We start from the raw sequence: 19397 nt of genomic DNA on the forward strand, positions 1-19397 counted from the left end.
AGAGCATCCTAAAACGTATTGGAGGTTCTTACAAGAATATAATTAGCCACGAAACCATGGGCCAAAAATGTAGTGTTTTCAAGGAAGATCTTGTGATTCAGCTTGCAAAAATGTGGAACGTGAGAAGAAACATAGTAAATTTCTACTTACATCTGTCCTAAAATTCTCCTGAGCAGAACATTTTTGTTCTTTTACATCCTTTGTTATAAAATTACAGATTGGAATTTTGAAATGAGTTTAAAAAATAGACTCCACCAAGAAGTTTATGCAGAAAGAGAGAAGGTGTGTTTTGAATCCAGCATGATGCTGATGTTGCCTTTCTTGGGTGAGCTGAGCGCCGTCTCACTGTTCACATGATGGGACCAGCAACAGTGTCTGGCCTCGCCCTGAGCAGGGACATCGCAAGTGCAGAAGCTTGCGGCATTGGCCTCAGAATCTGCCTCTTGGCTTCAGAAACTCATCTTTGGACATTATCTGACATGTAGTTGTTATAAATTAACAGAAGCGCATCAAAGAAGGAAGTTCCCTCTGGACCTAGGATAGACCCGAAGGATTGCTTTCGTAAACACGTAATTAACTGGGACCAGGAAGGAGAGAGGAGACGAGCAGTCTTCCAGCCAGTATGCCACATGGAGTGACAAGGACCGTTATCAAGGGTCCTTCCTGGTGACCTAGGAGTGGTCACGTCCCATCTAAGAACCAAATCTGATGTGGCTCTTTCCAGGAGATTCCTCCCCAGGAAATCATGGACGTGTGTGTTTTGCAGCGGCTAAAAGCTTTACTTCCTTCCAAGAGAAATAACTGACACCCATATCGTGTCAACACTCGCAGGCCCTGGTTGAAAGAAGCATCCTCAGAGCCCAGGACTGGCCCTGGGCTGTGGTTTCCATTGGCTCTCCATAGGGGAAGGAAGCCCAAACCACCCTAGAAAAGCACCTTCCCTTGAATATGTTGTCTCACAAATGATGGATAAAAATTTAAGCCCCCAAACAAGCTGTCCAGTAGCTTATCTGTTTTGCTAAGTAGCGTCCAAAAACAATGAAGTCATAAGCCTTGCTTGAGCCAAGAGAATACAGTAATGACTGATCTCTGGAATTCTCTATACTTCCAAACACTTGCCCGCAACAATACGTCCATTCACTTCGATGAGCGCGTGTTCCCCATGATCGGTAGAGCTGAACGTTCTCCAAAGCTTGGAGCCCAAGTCACCGTGGAGTAGCTGTACCAGTCAAGGTCCTCTGGCCTGTGGCTCCAGCTCTCAGCTGCTGGCTCGCTGGCTGCCCCCTCTGGCTCCCCCAGCTTTCTGCTAATCAACGGAATTAAATGGAACGTCTGTCATATTGAGGAATCAGAATTTTTCATGTGAAGATCTGCTTTCCTGTTTTCTTGCCAACACAACACAGGGCCTGTCCCTAGTCGTTTTTCATGCCAGGATATGATGGAAAGGAAGTGGCACTGAAAACCGGTGCCTGGCCAGCTTCAGGTGGCTTTGCTTTTTAGCATGTGACTGACCACACATCACATCAGCCTCCCTCATCCTTTATACCCAGAAGACTCTCTCGGCGGTTCTTTCAGGTGTATGTTTTCAAAAGAGTGGGGTGCTGGCTCCTGTGTCTCTCGTGAGGGCAGATCTTTTCGCTGCGTCCCCGGCTGGTATATCAAGCCGTGGCTCACTGCCTTTTGCAGGCTGGTCACCCCTCAGGAGATCTCCGAGTGGAGTGAGCCGGCAGGATTCTGCAGAGCTGCGGGACCACGCGCTTAGGGCCTGTCACGTGCCCAGGGCACTCCCTGAGTGTGAGATGGCCGCCCCAGCACCGTCTCTGCTGAGCCGAGTCACGTGTTACTAGGTACGTGGCTTCCCCTTCCAGCCCGTTTCTCCATCCTTGTAATGAGGATCATAACAGCACTTCGTGCGGAGTAAACGAGGTGATTCAGGTAAAACCTTTAGCACCTCACCTGACCAGCAGGAAGTATTCTGTAAGAATAGCTGTCATCATCGTCATCATCATGAGATGGTTCTTGCTGGCGCTTTGATTGTGTGATCAGGGCTGGTGTGGGGGCCAGGTGCCCCCTCTCCTGACTGCTCTCCTCCCCAGCAACTTGCTCCAGCACGCCTAGATCTTCTGCAGAAATCTGCCGTCTCCAGACAGGCAGCCCCTCGTGTTATAAACTCCTCCTCAGCCCAAACAGTCTTACTCTGGCTATAAATAAAAATTCCTGCCGCAGAGCGCAGCAGCAAAGCCGGGCACCAGCCAGATCCTAAAATAAACTCCAGGCTGTGGTGAAGGGGTGTTTCTGCTCAGCAGCCAACCCTGCTTTCTCCCTGCCCGTGTGAATAAATATGATCTTAAAGGGCCTGGAAACATTTCTCTGGGAGTCAGTGGAGACCGGGCTTGTTGACCGGTATGGGAATGAGTGTGCAGGGTGGCCGGAGGGACCGTGTCTCCCCGCCCACTGGAAGGTGATTTTCAGGCTTGGCTCCTGTCCCAGCAGGACTGCATAGCTTGAATACCAGAGCTGCTGCAGCCTTGTTGCGGAGGGCGGGCTGGCGGGCGGGGCGGCCTGGAGGCTTTGTCCAAGAGATGCGCATCTTCCTTCCCTTTTCCTTGGTGGCTGCCCCCTGCCCTGCAGTCCGCACCCTTGGTGGCCTCCCCAGCCTCCCACTTTGGACCCGCACCTGCACAGCGAGGGAAGCTTGTCCGGTACGGTCCACACCCGCGGTCGATGCTCTGCTGAGTCAGGTGATATTCCAGGCCCTTTAGTTAATGACATTCGAATCTATTCCTAAGTATTCCCTCGTTCAGTAAATATGTATGGAATTAATTAATTAAATGCCTTGGCTCTGTTTTTAGAGGAGTTCCTGAGGGTATTTTGGAGGGCAGGAGAGGCTAGCTGACCTTGATTGCTTGTCACACAGCAGGACTTAGGGGGCGTCTCAGTAAATCCACACAGCAGGACTTAGAGGGCGTCTCAGTAAATCCACACAGAGACCCTGTAAGAGAAGAACTGTTGTTTTCATCCCCATTTTAAAGAGGAAGAGACTGAGGCTCGAGAACTTACTTCACCTGCCCAAAGTCACACAGGTAGAGAGAGAGCCCAGGACCCGAGCCCAGGTGTGTGTGACTAGAGAATGTGCCCTCTAGGCAATTGTTCCGCCTCCCAGAAAAGGCACCGCGTGCGTGTGTGTGTGTGTGTGTGTGTGTGTAAGTGGGTGCTTGGTTACTGCAGGGCCCACTAAAGTGCTCAACATGGGGCATGGACAAGAGGGGGGCATCAGTGAGGACGTGTCAGGACTCCAGAGCTGGCATTTGCCTTACTTCGTTCAGGCTGCTGTAACAAAATACCAGAGACTGGATGGTTATAATAACAAGTTTATTTCTCACAGTTCTGGAGGCTGGAAGTCCAAGATCAGGGTGCCAGCATGGTTAGGTAAGGGCCCTCTTCCTGGTCACAGATTTTTCGTTGTCCTCACGTGGCAGAAGGGTGAGGCATCCCCCTGGAGCCTCTTTTCTGTGGCACAGATCCCATCATCCCTGGGGGTTAGGATTTCAACATAAGAATTTGGGGGGACGCAGACATCCCGACCATAGCAGCATTGACCATGAATCGTAAACTAGATGGAGTCATGGCCAAGGGAGAGGTATCTGTTAGCACATCTCATAGCAGCACCTGCATGCTGGGAGCAAGCATCCGACAGGCCTGGGGACCGGGCTCCTGCGTGAGACCTCAGCCACTGCCCAAAACAGGCTGGCCTCCCAGGACCGGGCCATCCCATCCCTCCATCCCTCGGCTGATGCATTTCCCTCAAGGTCTTCTCTGTGCACCTTTCCAGCCAGTGAGAGAGCCTCACTGTGAGGGGAGCATCCTCCAGAGGCGAAATGGAGAGTCGCCAAAGCCAAACCCGTCACCCGTATGCCATCCCCAGCAAGGCCAGGCCTGGATGGCTGCCCTGAGAGGTCAGGTGAAACATGGCACCTACGGGGGGAGGGCACTGTGGACGCTCAGGCCCCACAGCCCTCGGGGGGAGAGCAGCCGAGCCAGGGGTCCACCACCCCCAGCTTCTCTCAAAAGAAGGGATGTGGACGAATCAGAACCAGTAGGAATCTAAGCCTTCAGTGTCGGTACAGCACTTCCACTAATTCACCTGCCTGTGTCCAAGGGTCGACCTTGAGTTTGTGAGTTAGATGGGGAATAAAATGTGTAAAGACGAGTCGGTTCCCAGGCAGTATCCTGGGTCTGATCTAAACCAGCAGCCAGTGGGGCTCATGGGGTGAGAGGGCCTTGGCCTCACCAAGGAGTGGGGAGGAGCTCTAGACTGATCCGCACAGCGTAGGAGGGCAGGGCGGGCAGCAGGGGGACAGAGGGAGGCTGTGCCTGTCCCTTGAGTGGCAGCAGCTCTCCGTCCAGTTAACCTGTAAGCATGTAGCTTCGCAAAAACGCTTAAGGGTAGGAGTGGCCTTGACCTCTGGTTAGTTTAAAACTTCATTTCTTCTTCCTCCTCCTTCTTGTCCGTGGGTTTCAGAAATCCTATGCCAAAATGCAAAGGACATTTGAGTGAGCAGTGTGCATGTTTGTGCTGGGTGGGCTGTTGTCAAGTTCCAGCACCTGGGGTGGGAAGTGAGCCTGGCAGGGACTTCAGATTCAGGCCCTGCCTCGCGCTCCTCCCTGTTTGGCAGGTGTCGGCAAACCCTTTGCAGGACATGATGACACTATGGGATTCTTGTCCCAAAGCTCCTCCATCCCTCCTGCTGCAGCAGAGCCCAGGCCCGAGTGCGCTCACTGGCTCCTAGGAGCTGTGGGCATCTGCTGTCGCGCCCCAGCCTGACCTCAGGCCTTTCTCCCACGATGAGAATCTTGAAGAGCGTAGCCTGGCGGTTCTCAGGTGGTGTCAGAGGCATCGCACTTCATTTGTTAAAAAAAGAAAGAAAACAGGTTAGGCAGAAAGAGAAATGAATTCAGAAATTTTTAGCATTTTGGTAGCACAGTTCTTTCAACCATTTTTTAAGGCTTATGCCCTTCCCTTCCAAAAGGATTTGAAGTGATTACAACATTTAAAAGGCTGCAGTGTTTGACTTCGAAGGAATAAAACCAGAGAGATTCAACCAAAAACCTCAAAATAAGTAAACGTGACCAGGTGTCTGACTGCACGCACTGAATTTAGCCAGCAGATTCCTGGAAGGACAAGAGGCATAGATGGGGTTGCGTGGGTTTAATTTTCTGACAAAGAGGACGGGACGCCCATACAGTGGGGGGCGGCTTGCTCTCCTTTGGGGCTACCCGCGTCCTGCCCCTGAGGACAGGGTAGACACTGCCCCTTAGACACTGAGGACAGCACTGGTCGGTCTTCAGGCCCTTCTCAAGGGACCTGTGCCAGGGTGGGGGGACCTCAGGCCAGAGGAGCACGGGGGTGGTTTGGCCTGAGTGGTGGTCCTGGTTAGAATGACTGTGAACGGCCTGTCACGGCTCAGCTGAGTTAATCTAATTACTTTTTCTTTTGTCTGTTTTCTTCTTCCCATCCTCTCGTGTTCGTGTCTGTGTTCCACTCTGACTCTGTAGTATAAATCTGTGTTTAGGTCCTACTCCCAGGATTTCGTGCCTCACAGCCAAGCTTCCGTCCAGCCTTTCCTCCCGTCTACCTCCTCTTCCTCTCCACATTTCCCACCTGTGCACCAGTCTCAGAGCTCTGACTTAGCGGTGCCAACCGTAGCCAGTCCGCCTCCCAGCACCCTGGACGGGCCTCTCTCATCTTCTCAGGAGAGCAGCTTTCATGGGAACACTGTCTGCCTTCCTTCCGAAACCTCTTTCACTGACTCGCCCCAGACGCCTTCGGTGAGAACTCAGCACACACACGCCTCCCCGTGGGGCTGCGGCTTCTGAGAAAGCCTCCGCCCTCACGAGCGGTCAAGTCTGTTGCTGGCGTGGGCCAGTCGCGGCGTGGCTGGACTGAGGGGCGCACGGGTCACCAGGTGAAACCGTAGCCCGTCTGTTTCCAGAACAGAAAATACCTTCTCTGCAAAGTTCCCATCAAACTAGGGATCTGATTTTCCACAAATGGGTTAGTGACCATTTAGAGACAACAGGTTGTCGTAAGCATAAGATAGCAAATGCTACTGGTTTTCTGTGTGATTGGTTGTTTCTAGAGAAAGGTGCAGAGACTTCCGACAGCTCAGAAGGCAGTTGCGTGTTTAGTTGCCGAGGTGCTGAGGGTGGAGGACCTCTTTGCTGTGCTTCGAGATGGGCCGCAGCGCCTCACCCGGGCACGGGGAAGTGCTGCCGTGCACGTGGGCGGGGACACGGACAGGGAGAGGGGCAGAGCAAGTGCAGGCACGTGCAGCCAGTGCTCCGGCGTGGAGCTGTCTTGATGTGTTGCCTCTCTCCCTCCATGTTTGGCCCCAGCACGACAGAGTGGGGAGGAGTACGCCTCCCCCAGGACAGCTTGAGTGGCCCTTGACGCCTTTGGGGAAGCTCCAGCAGGAAACGTGGGTCCCCTCTGACAGAGGCAGGAGGTGGCAGAAGCAGCTTTGTTCCCCGACCCTGGGAAGGCGTCCCCGGAGAACGGAGGGCATGCCGCCGCTGCCCTCCTCTCCTCCTGGTGAAAGGAGCGTCCCGGCCAGGGCCAGCCCCGTGGCGGGGGGCCGTCACATGTGCGTTTCCTCTCGTCCTGTCTCCCCCAGAGCGAACGCGCCAGTGAGGGTGAATCCGTCAGTCTGTATGCCTCTGGCCAGAGCAGCGAGGAGTAAGTAACCGCGGGCTGCCTTGTGCCTGCGGCCTAGCCTGGCAGGGGTCGGGCCCTGCTTCTGTCTGGCTGAGCCTCCCGGTCACCAGCAGCCCAGCGGGGGGCCGGCTCGGCTCCGTGGGGAGAGGACAGGGCTTCCAGCGGAGCCTCCTTTGCTTTCGCTTCAGCGGTGTACTGCTCCTCCAGCCTGGCCGGTGGGCCGTCTGGAGATCACGGGAGCAGCCTGGCCTTGGCCCTGGCCACGTGTCCGGTTGCTCTCAGGGACTTCTTTCTACCCCATCTTCTGGTGTTGGGGCCCGTCTTCTGTCCCTCCCCCAGAGGCAGGGACTCCTCTCTCCCACACTGAGCCTTCCAAGCCGACACCCCCCTCCCACCCAGCAAGCTCCACGCCTACAGTCCCTGCTTCCACGGAACCTGGTGAGTCCGCCAGGCCTCCCTCCTATCGTGGTTGCCCTTGTTTTACTGCCCTCCCAGTGGCAGACAGTCAAGGTACAGCAGTTCTGTTAAGCAGTCAGCTTTCCAGGTTTTGCTGCAGCAAAACATGAGCAACTGCAAAACCTTCAAAACTAATTCTCGCCACCATCCCAAGCGGGGGTCGAGTCCCTGGAGGGGAGGTGCCATGAGGTCTCCGTCCTCCTCAGGGGTCAGCTCGAGGGCCCAGTCCATTAAAAGCGTGGTCACTCTCGTGAGGATGGCCCCCTAAGGGGGCCCCCATAGCACCTAGATATCCACATGAGGCAAGCCCCACTTCAGGTATTAGCACGTTGTAGAACACTGTGGAATTTCACTCCAGTGGGTTCAGCCCCGTCCTTGGGAGCTAAGCTGTTTCTCGCCTGGTGTTCCCACCTCACCTGTCCCCTCTGGTAGCCTCCCCCACCGTCATCCAATTCAACCTCTGCACTTGGAGTCCATTCCAGGCTGGCCTTGCAGAGCTCTCCCCTCCACCTGTGGCCCCGCGAGGTGCTGCAGTGCCCCCCGTGAGGACGCTCCGCATCTTCACACTCCCCCCGCCCCACCCCGTTCTCTTGTGGCCTCGGTGGCAGACCAGGGATGCCGGGGGGCCATGTCGTCATTGAGTGGGTGGGCCCAGGTTCCTAGGAAGAAGCAAGGCTGCTGGAGGAGGGAGGGGTTGCCTTTGTGCACTCGAGCAGCTAGGCCCTTGGGTGCTGAGGGCGTGCTGTGACTGGGAAGCTGGCAGAGGCCTGCTGCACACCTGCAGGGCATAGCGGGCAGGGCCACAGCCTTCCAGCTCGGGGGTCTGGGGCCGGGCCCTTCATTTCCCACAGCCTCTGTTTCTTCATGTGACGGGGTATGGTGATGTCGGCCAGCAGGCAGGGTGTTGGTCAGGGCCAGGTGAGGAAAGGCATGCGCAGCGCCTGGCGGAGCTTGGCTGAGCGGTAGCTCCTGTGACGGTCCTTTCTTCCAGGAGGTGGTTGGGATGGCTTCCTCTAGGTCGGCAGCTGAAAAAGGTTATAAGTAGTGGTGCTTTCACTCTCCCCAGAGGCAAGGTGCTAGTCTGAAGAGGGCCCGTGCTTCCTGTGTAATGGACCGCGGTCACGGTTGACGTGTTTACATCTCAAGTTCCTTAGGAACTTGCACTCAAAAGCCACTTGCAGGCAGGAATGCTGGGAAGCAGAGCAGCCCAGCGGGGGCACCTGTCACACACCCAGCACTGCCTTCTCTTCTCAGGAATCACCAGCGTCGAAGGACGGACATCCCAGAGACGCCTCTTCGGCCGGCAGTGCACCTGGGAAGGAAAGCAGGGACGGCGGGGACAGGTAGGAAGTTACCCACGTGGAGCCGGGTGCCCTGAAAGCATCACGTCTGCCCGCCCAGTGAGAGCTGCCCCAGCTGCCCCTGCGGCGAGCACGCCAGGCCTGCTGGGGCTTTATGTTTACACTTGCGCTGCGCCAGATGTGTTTTTTACAAAGTGAAGGTTTGTAGCAACCCTGCATCAAGCAAGTCTGTAGGCGTCATCTTTCCAACAGCATTTGCTCACTTCATGTATCTGGTAATTCTCCCAGGATTTCACGTATTTTCATTATTATTATATTTGTTATGATGATCGGTGATCTTTGAGGTTACGATTGTAATTGTTGGGGGGCACCACAAACCATACCCGTATAAGATGGCAAACAATCGATAAACGTTGTGTGTGTTCTGACTGCTCTACCAAATGGCTGTTCCCCCATCTCTCTCCCTCTCAGGCCTCCCTGTTCCCTGAGACACAGTATTGAAGTTAGGCTAGTTAATAACCGCACAATGGCCCCTAAGTGTTCAAGCGAAAGGAAGAGTCACACATCTCTCTCACATTTTTTTTTGTCTGCGTTGGGTCTTCGTTACTGCGCACGGGCTTTCTCTAGTTGTGGTGAGCGGGGACTACTCTTCGTTGCAGTGGGCGGGTTTCTCATTGCGGTGGCATCTCGTTGCGGAGCACGGGCTCTAGACATGCAGGCTTCAGTAGTTGCAGCACGCGGGCTCTAGAGCACAGGCTCAGTAGTTGTGGCGCACGGGCTTAGTTGCTCCGTGGCATGTGGGATCTTCCCGGACCAGGGCTCGAACCCGTGTCCCCTGCATTGGCAGGCGGGTTCTCAACCACTGCGCCACCAGGGAAGTCCCTCTCACTTTAAATCAAAAGCTAGAAATGAAGCTTAGTGAGGAGGGCATGTTGAAAGCCAGGATAGGCCTAAAGCTAGGCCTCTTGTACCAACCAACCAGTTAGCCAAGTTGTGAATGCAAAGGAAGAGTTCTTGAAGAAAATTAAAAGTGCTGCTCCAGTGATCGCACAAATGATAAGAAAGCAGAACAGCCTTATTGCTGGTATGGAGAAAGTTCGAGTAGTCTGGATAGAAGAGCAGACCAGCCCAACGTTCTCTTAAGCCAAAGTCTCATCCAGAGCAAGGTCCTAACCCTCTTCAATTCTGTGAAGGTTGAGAGAGGCGAGGAAGCTGCAGAAGAAAATTTTGAAGCTGACAGACGTTGGCTGAAGAGGTTTAAGGAAAGAAGCCGTCTCGTAATGTCGAAGTGCCAGGTGAAGCAGCAAGTGCTGATGGAGAAGCTGCAGCAAGTTATCCAGAAGATCTAGCTGAGATCATTCATGAAGGTGCTACACTACGCAACAGATTTTCTACATAGACGAAACAGCATTCTATTGGAAGAAGACACCATCCAGGACTTTCATAGCCAGAGAGGAGAAGTCAATGCCTGGCTTCAAAGGACAGGCTGACTCTCTCATTAGGGGCTAATGCAGCTGGTGACTTTAAGTTGAAGTCAGTGCTCATTTACCATTCCCAGAATCCAAGGGCCCATAAGAATTATGCTATATCTGCTCTGCCTGTCCTCTATAAATGGAACAACAAAGCCTGGATGACAGCACATCTGTTTACAGCATGGTTTACTGAATATTTTAAGCCCACTGTTGAGACCTACTGCTCAGAAAAAAAGATTCTTTTAAAAATAGTACTGCTCATGGATAATGAACCTGGTGACCCAAGAGCTCTGATGGAGATGATATACAATGAGATCAGTGTTGTTTCCTTGCCTGGTAACACAACATCCGTTCTGCAGCCCCTGGATCAAGGAGGAATTTCAACTCTCAAGTCTTATTACTTAAAAAATACATTTTGTAAGGCTATCAGTACCATAATTTGTGATTCCTCTCATGGATCTGGCAAAGTAAATTGAATCCCTTCCGGAAAGGACTCACCATTCTATATGCCATTAAGAACATTCATGATTCATGGGAAGAGATCAAAATATCAACGTTAACGAGAGTTTGGAAGAAGTTGATTCCAACCTTCCTGGATGACTTTGAGGGGTTCAAGACTTTAGTGGAAAAAGTCACTGCAGATGTGGTAGAAATAGCAAGAGAACTAGAATGAGAAGTGGAGCCCGAAGATGTGACTGAATTGCTGCAACCTCATGATAAAACTGTAACAGAGGAGGAGTTGCTTCTTACAGATGAGCAAAGGAAGTGATGTCTTGAGATGGAATCTACTCCCGGTGAAGAGGCGGTGAAGATTATTGAAATGACAACAAAGGATTCAGAATATTAGCGGCAGGGTTTGAGAGGACTGACTCCAATTTTGGAAGAATTTCCACTGTGAGTAAAATGCTAGCAAACAGCGTCGCCTGCTCCGGAGAAAAGTGTTTGTGAGAGGAGAGCCAGTTGGTGCGGCAGACTCCACCGCGGTCTTGTCTTAAGAAATCGCTGCAGCCCCAGCCTGATCAGTCAGCAGCCGCCAGCATCGAGGTAGGCCCTCCACCCCCAGAAAGATTACAGCTCACCAGTGGCTCAGATGGGAGTTAGCATTTTTTTTAGCAATAAAGCATTTTTTAATTAAGGTGTATGTACACTTTTTAAATTTTTATTGATTGATTTTTTAAGATTTAATTTTTATTTTTTTTGGCTGCATTGGGTCTCCATTGCTGCGTGCAGGCTTTCTCTAGTTGCGGCGAGCGGGGGCTACTCTTGGTTGCGGTGCACAGGCTTCTCATTGCGGTGGCTTCTCTTGTTGCGGAGCACGGGCTCTAGGCGCGCGGGGTTCAGTAGTTGTGACTTGCAGGCTCTAGAGCTCAGGCTCAGAAGTTGTGTCTCGCGGGCTCTAGAGCGCAGGCTCAGTAGTTGTGGCGCACGGGCTTAGTTGCTCCGTGGCATGTGGGATCTTCCCGGACCAGGGCTCGAACCCGTGTCCCCTGCATTGGCAGGCGGATTCTTATCCACTGCGCCACCAGGGAAGTCCCTACTGTTGTTTTTTTTTTTTTTTTTTTTAAAGATTTATTTATTGATTGATTGATTGCTATGTTGGGTCTTCGTTTCTGTGCTAGGGCTTTCTCTAGTTGCGGCAAGCGGGGGCCACTCTTCATCGCGGTGCGCGGGCCTCTCACTATTGTGGCCTCTCTTGTTGCGGAGCACAGGCTCCAGACGCGCAGGCTCAGCAGTTGTGGCTCACGGGCCCAGTTGCTCCGCAGCATGTGGGATCCTCCCAGACCAGGGCTCGAACCCGCGTCCCCTGCATTAGCAGGCAGACTCCCAACCACTGCACCACCAGGGAAGCCCCCTACTGTTTTTTTAGACATAATGCTATTGCACACTTAACAGACTACAGTATAGTGTAAATATGCCTTTTACATGCACTGGGAAACGAAAAAAATTCATGTGAATCACTTTATTGTGATATTTGCTTTATTGCAGTGGCTGGGAACCGAGTCCACAGTATCTCTGAGATATGTGTGTACACTCTTCCCTTTATTCTGATTTTCAAAATTATGCATGCTCAGGGTAGAGAACATGGAAAGTATAGAAACGTACAAGAAAATAAGAAAAATCACTGATAACTGCACCCCTCAGAAGCCTTCCTGCTGGCACACAGGCTGCCACTGCTTCTTGAGCATCTCCACGCATACTCTTCACCTTACAAATTACCCACAACAGTGTTTCTTTCTCAAATCCTAGCCCAACCTTCCTTCTGCCTCTTCCAAGTTCAAATGTAATAAAGGAGTGTAAAAGATCCCCCCCCCACCAAACTTTTTATTGTGAGTTTCTAGCGATAGTGTGTAAATTGTATGTAGTGTGTATTTGAAAGTAAGTCACAGACATGACACTCAGCCCCTAAATATTTCAGCATGCTTCCTAAAAAATTTTAGATGCCTACCTGATTACAGTGTGATTATCACACCTAAGAAGAGTAATAAATTCTTCACATTATCTGATATGCAAATGATCTTCCATTTCCCTAGCTCTCCCTAATATGTCTTATAAGGCTTATTTTTTGGAACCAGGGTCAATCAGGAGTCATCTCTGCATTTAGTCATACGTCTTTTTAATCTTTGGTAACATTTTCAACATTAGCATGAGTCAAACCTGCCCAGGTTTGGAAATATGTAGTAAATTTCTCCAGTCCACACGTAGAAAGGATAACGTGCAGGACCTGTGAATCAGCCCTGCCACCTGCGACTTCATGTTGATTTCCCCTTCTTTGTGAAATGCTCCACAAATTCAAGCTTTTCCTCCCTCTTTAGGCTAAGGTTCGGCTACTTCTGGAGTCCTGGGTACAGAGCTAAGCATACCCACTTGCTATTGTCAGGCCTAAACATAAATGGTTAAAGATGTGGTAAAAATAGCAAGAGACAGGGAAAAAAATAGAAAGCATTCTCTAGGGGCCTGTTGACAAGGGCTGCCTGCCCAGCCTACTCTGGCTGCCCCTCAGTACCGTCCACACGGAGTCTGATTCAGTGGCCCAGGCTCAGGTCTCCCCAAGTGTTAAGGGGTGATGGGTTGTCTAGTCTAACACGCAGTGGCAGAGGCGTCTGTGCCAGACAACAGCAGCTCATGGGCTCTAGCTCCGCTGGACCCAGGGGTGCCATCTTTCAGCGTTCAGGCGGCCCCTGCACCAGAAGCAGAAGGGTGGGCACGCTGACTGGCTAGAGGTGGTCACTGGGATGTTGTCCTCTTTCCACGAAGGCCTGGCCACAAACCGGACGCTGACGTGCAGCTGAGGCTTCGTCCCGGGACTGCGCGTGGTTTTGCTCTGGCCCATCCATGTTGTCTTACTGAAGGCCCGGGGGTTTTGTTTGTTTGTTTTGTTTTGATTTGGGTTTTTTCGCCCGTACCGTGTGGCTTGTGGGAGCTTAGTTCGCCAACCAGGGATTGAACCCAGGCCCTCAGCAGTGAAAGCACGGAGTCTAATCACTGGACTGCCAGGGAATTCCCAGAAGGCCCAGGTTTTAATGTCTCAGATGCTTAGGGTTAAAAATGAAGCCTGCGACCACAAGGCCAGTCAGTGGCTCACAGGGTCGATCATGAGAATGATGGGAATATGGGAGAAAATGCTGGGGGAAAGCGCGGCGCCCGCAGACCCCACATCCATCTGCCTGCTGTCCCCTCTCTGCAGGCTCCCCAGTGCTTCGTCTGTTGGAGGTTCTCTCCTCCTCCCCCTTCACCCAAACTCCTACTCAGCGCTTCAGTCCCAGCTTGCCTGTCCCATCTTCACGCCTTCCCTGCCCTTGGCTCAGGCTGGACCCCTGCTCATGCTACTGTCCACCGGCACCCGCGGACAAGGGCCTGCTTCATGCTCCTCTTCAGTCCACTAGAGAGGTGGCCCAGAGGAAAGACCTGGGGATGGCATTGAGATCATGCTGGCTGGTTCCCCCGTCCCGCTGGCCCTTTGCCATTCTCTCCTTGAGTACTGACAGTCCATGCAGTCTGTGGGCCTTGACACAGGTGACTGAGACCATTACTTTTTCAAATTGCTCAGTGGAACCTTCTTGCTCTGCGTGCTTAATCCCTTCCACTTACTGATGGAGTGTCCGGAGAGAGCAGGGACTGTCCCCAGGTCACACAGCTTAGCAGGAGCAGAGCTAGAAACCCAGTCTGCATCCCGGCCTCTTGTCCACCCCCCGGGCCCCCTGTGGAGGGGTGGGAAGCGGGTCTGGGCTTCTCGCTGGAGCCGCAGTCCGGGGAGGACTCGTTCAGGGGAGCGGCTATGCCACACAGACCCCGCGCACGGGGCCACGCTGCCTTGGCCCCCGGGAGCCGTGGAGCTCAGGGTCTGTTGACACAACACAAACCATTTCTCTCTCCAGGGCCCTGAAGTCACCAGATGCTCCAGAGGCTCAGTCGGAGGAGGAAGTAGACGAGCTGTCCCTCATTGACCACAATGAGATCATGGCAAGGCTGACGCTCAAGCAAGAGGTGGGCTCCTCACAGGCCTTCATGTGCAGGGTCTGGCCCAGAAAGAGGGTGGGGGGCTTTGAGAAGGGAACCTGGCGGTGTCCCAAACAGAAAGGCCCAAGCCGAGTGCTGACCCCCCCCAGGTGGCCCTCCTGGGCGGCGGGCTCTGGCATCCCGTTCGTCCTGGCCCCATGCCTGGGCCACCGTGGGTGCTCTAAGACCCTGGACACATGGGTGACTTCCAGGAGGAAGTGTGCTGTCCCCTTCTCTGACACTTCTGGAGAGTGATCTTGGGCAAGTGACATGTCCTCTCTAAGCCCCAAATGACAGGACTCTGGAGGGTGTTGTGAGAAGGAAATCCACGAGGGTGCTCAGCACGGAGCCCGTGTGTGGTGAGCCCTCGCTAGTGTAAGATATTTTTATGTTGTTAATGACAGAATGACCCCAGTGTAGTGTCAGCGCGGGAAGCACAGCGAATTAAGAAATTTCAGGCCTGGCCGCCGAGGCTGCCTCCGTCCCATGTCTTGTCAGGAGAGCCTCATGGGTAAACACGGTGCCCAAACCCGGCACAGCAAGAGGAGCTAACCTGAGAGGGCCTCCCGTCTCCCTGCTGCCGAGTGATTCTGGGGACACACAGGAATGGCTCCCGGTGGTAGCCTTGACCCCCGCCGAGGAGGCGGCCGTGTTCTACACACACACGTGGCTAGGCTGCAGCAGAGAGGAAGCAGGAAGGTAGGGCTGGCTCCTCTGCAGAGAGAATGATGTTTCGTGACTCTGGCCAGAAATTTCTTCTGAAAAATCAGGTCCTGGGCGGAGCTGCCCTGTCTTAGCTGGAAATCCAAGACACTTCCAACATAAAAACCTTGAAGCTTTGGAGAGGCAGGTGCATCTCCAAGAGCTAGAGACACGAGGAAGCTCGCGGGGCATGGTCTCCTTCGGAATTACAGCGAATGGGGCTGGTGGCTGCAGGCCAGGTTTATGGGTTAAAGCCTCAGTTTGCTCATGTGAAAATAAGACTTTTCCCTTAACTGGCAGGCCACCGTCAGTGTAAGCAACATCGGATATAATTGAGCATTTGTGACACTTTTCACTCCTCTAAGAAGGGCTCCCTGGAAGAACGTGTGATGTGACAAGTGATTCCCTCCACCTGAGGAAGCAGGTTTAGATTTAGGGCAGCTTGCTGCAGTTTTGGGAACATGCGCGTACCTGGAAGTGGTCTGCCGCCTCCACCATCATCCTGGGAAGGGCCGGTGCCGGTCCTGCCTGCCTCCCCGTCGGCTCCCTCTGTCCCCTCTTCCGCCCTGAGCCGTGGGCTGGTGAACAGGGAAAGACTGACTGGAGCCATGCCCCCCTGAGCCAGTGGTGTCCTCAGAGCGCTGTGCCATGCGGTGGGCGGGCTGGATGGGTGCACCTGGCCTCTGCAGCCCGGCCACGCTGCTCCCGGAGTGAGGGAGGGCAGGGCAGAGAGGACCTGGCGTCTCTGCAACACCGTGTCTTTGTCATCTCGTCCCTGCTTGTGGCTCCCTAAACGGACTTTCTTACGGCTGCATTCTGCTTCACGCCCTCCTTTGCTGTGGTTTTGCAGGGCGACGACGGACCAGACGTCCGGGGAGGATCTGGTGACATCCTACTGGTCCACGCTACTGAGACGGACAGGAAAGGTACGGCAGCGCCGTTCGCGGCGGCCTCTGTGCCAGAGCTCCCTGGAGGGGGCTGCTCCCGCTGAACCGAGACGTTGCTCGGCTCCACTGCCCTGCCCTCTCCTCTCCTCCAGCCCTGAGCGGGTCAGAACAGCAGTCCTGGTGCTGCTGGGTCACCGTAGGGAGTGCCCACATGGGGGACAGGTGACCCGCATTCAGAGCCAGACCATCCGCTTTCCAGCCCCCTCAGAGTGTGTCCTCTGGTGGTGCAGGGTATTGAGGACCCCAGGATCATCAAGGGGCAGGTTTCAGGTGCAGAGCCCGGCACCTGGTAGGTGCTCCACAGACGGTACCTTGAGTAGCGACACGTCCAACGATAGTGCTAAGATTACGTTGATGTGCGGGTAGCTTTTTACACTTTTCCTGATATTTTGCCCATTATATTATTCCAGACCACTGGATTGGGTTTCCTTTATTCCCCTCTGGGAGCTTCCTGGGGCAGAGGTTCTGTCAGGAGCATCCAGTCTTCCAGCAGCGTTCCCTGCACAGGACGGGGTTCCCCACTCTCAGCGCAGAGACACCCCTTCACGTCCTGATCCTTCGAGAGGGCTGGAAAAGCAGGGCCTGTTTTCTGTTGGGTGGACTCTGCTGGCAGAGGAGCTGTCTTTCCAAGTTGTGTTCTGGAAGGAGGAGGAAAAGGAGGGGCTGTAAGGCCGGTGCCCGTGACCTTGGTCAGGCGGGAGGGGCCTGCAGTGCACACGCCCCACAGCTGGGCCTGGCCTCTCCCCACACACTTCCTTTTTACGTTTTTTAAATTATTAAAAAGATGATGGAACAGCAATGTTAAAGTAAGGTGTGTAGGAATTAAAACACCCCAGTCATGAAACCCTAAGCCACCAATTTCATTTCTGTAAACAACCTGGTCCCTATGTTTTTACAGCAGATTTCCCAAAGTATGTTACACAGATGATTCTGGGAATTTTTAAATTATGAAAGTAGTACAAAAATAATTGTTTGCATTGCTGAAAATTTGAAAAATAGAGAAAAAGAAGAAATGGCTCCCACAAACTCACCACAGCCACGCTTTTGCCCTCCGGGTTTCTTCTGACCTGGGCAGAGTGTGGTCCTGGAGACTCTGAGTTTGAATCCTGGCCGTGCGTTCTCAGGCTGGGCCGCTGCTGGGCACGTCCCTTCTCGGCCTCAAAGCTGACTCAGCTTTGTGAAGAGGTTCAAAGTGCCCAGTGGGTGTGAAGACTGAGTGAGTTGGCGCATAGGAAGTGCTCAGGGAGTATCTGTTTACATCCCCCAGGAACAGCCCCTGCTCTGCCTTCAGTAAACCCTCCTCCGTGCCGGACAGGTCAGAGCTCCATCCTCAGCCTGGCATGAGAAACAGCTCTCATTTTTGTCCAGTAGTGAAAGGCTGAAGTGGGAGCTGGCCCCAGTCCTCAGCCCTGAGCAGTAAACTGCTGATCTGCCAGGTGCAGCTGGCTGCGGCTAAGGCCAGAGGGAGCCCTGTGGGCAGGGCAACCCGAGGACCTTCCAGTCGGTGCCGACCGTGCCTGGGAGAGGAGGCTCTGCTGCCCGCTGGGGCTTCCGCTCGGTTTTATCAATTGAAAGATTTTGAGGCTCCAATCATTTGCCCCTGGGATGGGCGGTTGAGGTAGAGGCCCTGGGCCACACAGCAAGCTCCTTGGGCAGGTGGCTTCCTGCAGACCAGGGACCACACCAGTGGCTGGGAGACCCCGTGGCTCAGGGGGTGCAGCCTTGGACCCCTTCTTCCAGTGGGCCTTGCCCTCCCCTGGACCCATCTCTGCTTCCTTGCCCCTCTTTGAACAGAAGCCCAAATTTGACAGTGAGCTAGGTGGGCTTGGGGTCCAGGAAGGAGCCTGAGCCCAGCACCGCTGGCCCCCTGCTGTAACTCCAGTCCGTGAGCTTCCCTCATGGCACCGCTCCGCCAGCCGGGTCACCCGAGCACGCCCCAGATGCAGGCTCAGGTGTTTCTTTTCCTCTCGTTGTCCAGGGGGTGAGCAGCAGGGGCGGGGGCAGGAGCCAGGGCTCTGCAGGGCTGGGCTGCCCAGCCGGAGAAGCGGGGTCCTTGAGGTTCCTCCACCCGATGAGTTGTGGGAGGAATGAGAGAAGACAGGGGAAAGTGGTGTGTGTCCAGAAAAGAACATTTAAATAATGTGTGTGCATGTGCTCAGCTTCACGGTGAGGACCACAGACTTTGGAGCCGAATCAGGACTCGAACCTCAGCTGCAGCACAGAATAACTCTGAAGTTCACAAGCCTGACCAGGTCATTTGTCTCCAGGAGGGACCTGCATTTAAAACATGCCCCCTCGTTTTTCCTTAGTGTCGGAGACTGCATGGTGGGGAGGGTGTGTCATAGCCATAAATAAATGGGTCTGTTGTGAATGTGGAAAGGTTGGGAATCCCTGGCTAGAACCAGCCCCTCCAAAGGGAAGGAGAGGCGTTGGGTGGGAGCTGCCAGCCCTAATCCCACTTGACTTCTAGGCTGGGCTCCTCCCAGTGGGCCTTGCCCTCCCCTGACACCAGAGCCTGCACACCTGAGTGTCCAGCAGCATGCCAGGCTGAGCCCCTTCGGCCTTTTCTTAGGTCTCTGACTATGTGGAAATTCCCAAGATTTTTGTTCCTGGGCCCTGCCACCTAAAGTGTTACCTATGATTTAGCTTCAGAGTCCTGCTGATGAGTTTGAATTGTATTCTCTATGCCCATGATGATTAAGACTCTTTGAATCATCGTCTTCCAGCAAACAAGAAGCTCTCAGTGTGTAATCAGAGGTGGCATGTACTTGCAGCAGGTGTGCTGCCTGTCTGTGCCCTGCGCCAGTGGCAGGCCTCACTAATCAACTGCTCTTCCCTCCAGATCTGGTGTTGTACTGTGAGGCCTTCTTGACCACCTACAGGACCTTCATCACCCCTGAGGAGCTCATCAAGAAGCTGCAGTACAGATATCCTTGCCTGTGCCTCAGCCCTGGCGCCACACCGCTCACTGCACAGAGCCTCCTGGAGCCGGGAGAGGGGCCTTCGTGCCCACACAGCCCTCGCACAGGGAGCTGCGGGCAGGAGTGATGGAGGTGCTCAGCCCAGCTCCGCCGTGGCCCAGCTTTGGGACCTTAGGCAAGGCTTCTCTGAGCCTCATCCCTCGTCTGTAAAAGGGCTGAGTGACGTTATAGGAAGTGCCTGGAACACAGGGTGCTGCCGAATGGCAGTTGTGATCACTGGGTGATGCTGGGAAAGAATGAGAAAGAACTGGCCCACGCTGAGAGGGGGGGAGTGTGCGGGCCCCTGCGGAGACCCAGGGCACTGGCATCTGCAGCTTTGCGGAGCT

The 19397-nt window shown here is 53.8% G+C and overlaps 1 protein-coding gene and 1 long non-coding RNA gene across 5 annotated transcripts in view; one reads left to right on the forward strand and one right to left on the reverse strand.

Moving 5' to 3' along the window:
• The window catches only part of RAPGEF1 (Rap guanine nucleotide exchange factor 1), a 139814-nt gene that overhangs the window by 109302 nt on the left and 11115 nt on the right, over positions 1-19397 (forward strand). For 2 of the 4 annotated variants that reach the window (XM_061199716.1, XM_061199717.1), the window contains 6 exons: positions 5557-5829; positions 6675-6736; positions 8407-8514; positions 14321-14429; positions 15994-16069; positions 18933-19017. In XM_061199716.1, coding sequence (XP_061055699.1) covers positions 5557-5829; positions 6675-6736; positions 8407-8514; positions 14321-14429; positions 15994-16069; positions 18933-19017 — 713 coding nt within the window. The remainder of the gene's footprint in view (positions 1-5556; positions 5830-6674; positions 6737-8406; positions 8515-14320; positions 14430-15993; positions 16070-18932; positions 19018-19397) is intronic. The other 2 variants (XM_061199718.1, XM_061199719.1) reach the window with 1 other exon arrangement.
• LOC133097678 (uncharacterized) lies at positions 12369-17789 on the reverse strand. The gene is made up of 3 exons (XR_009702049.1): positions 17122-17789; positions 15615-16728; positions 12369-15116 (listed from the first exon to the last, which is right to left on the reverse strand). It is a non-coding gene; the product is annotated as an uncharacterized LOC133097678 (long non-coding RNA).

Source organism: Eubalaena glacialis, chromosome 9 (assembly GCF_028564815.1).
Source record: "Eubalaena glacialis isolate mEubGla1 chromosome 9, mEubGla1.1.hap2.+ XY, whole genome shotgun sequence".
In the NCBI taxonomy this organism is placed as follows: Eukaryota; Metazoa; Chordata; class Mammalia; order Artiodactyla; family Balaenidae; genus Eubalaena; species Eubalaena glacialis.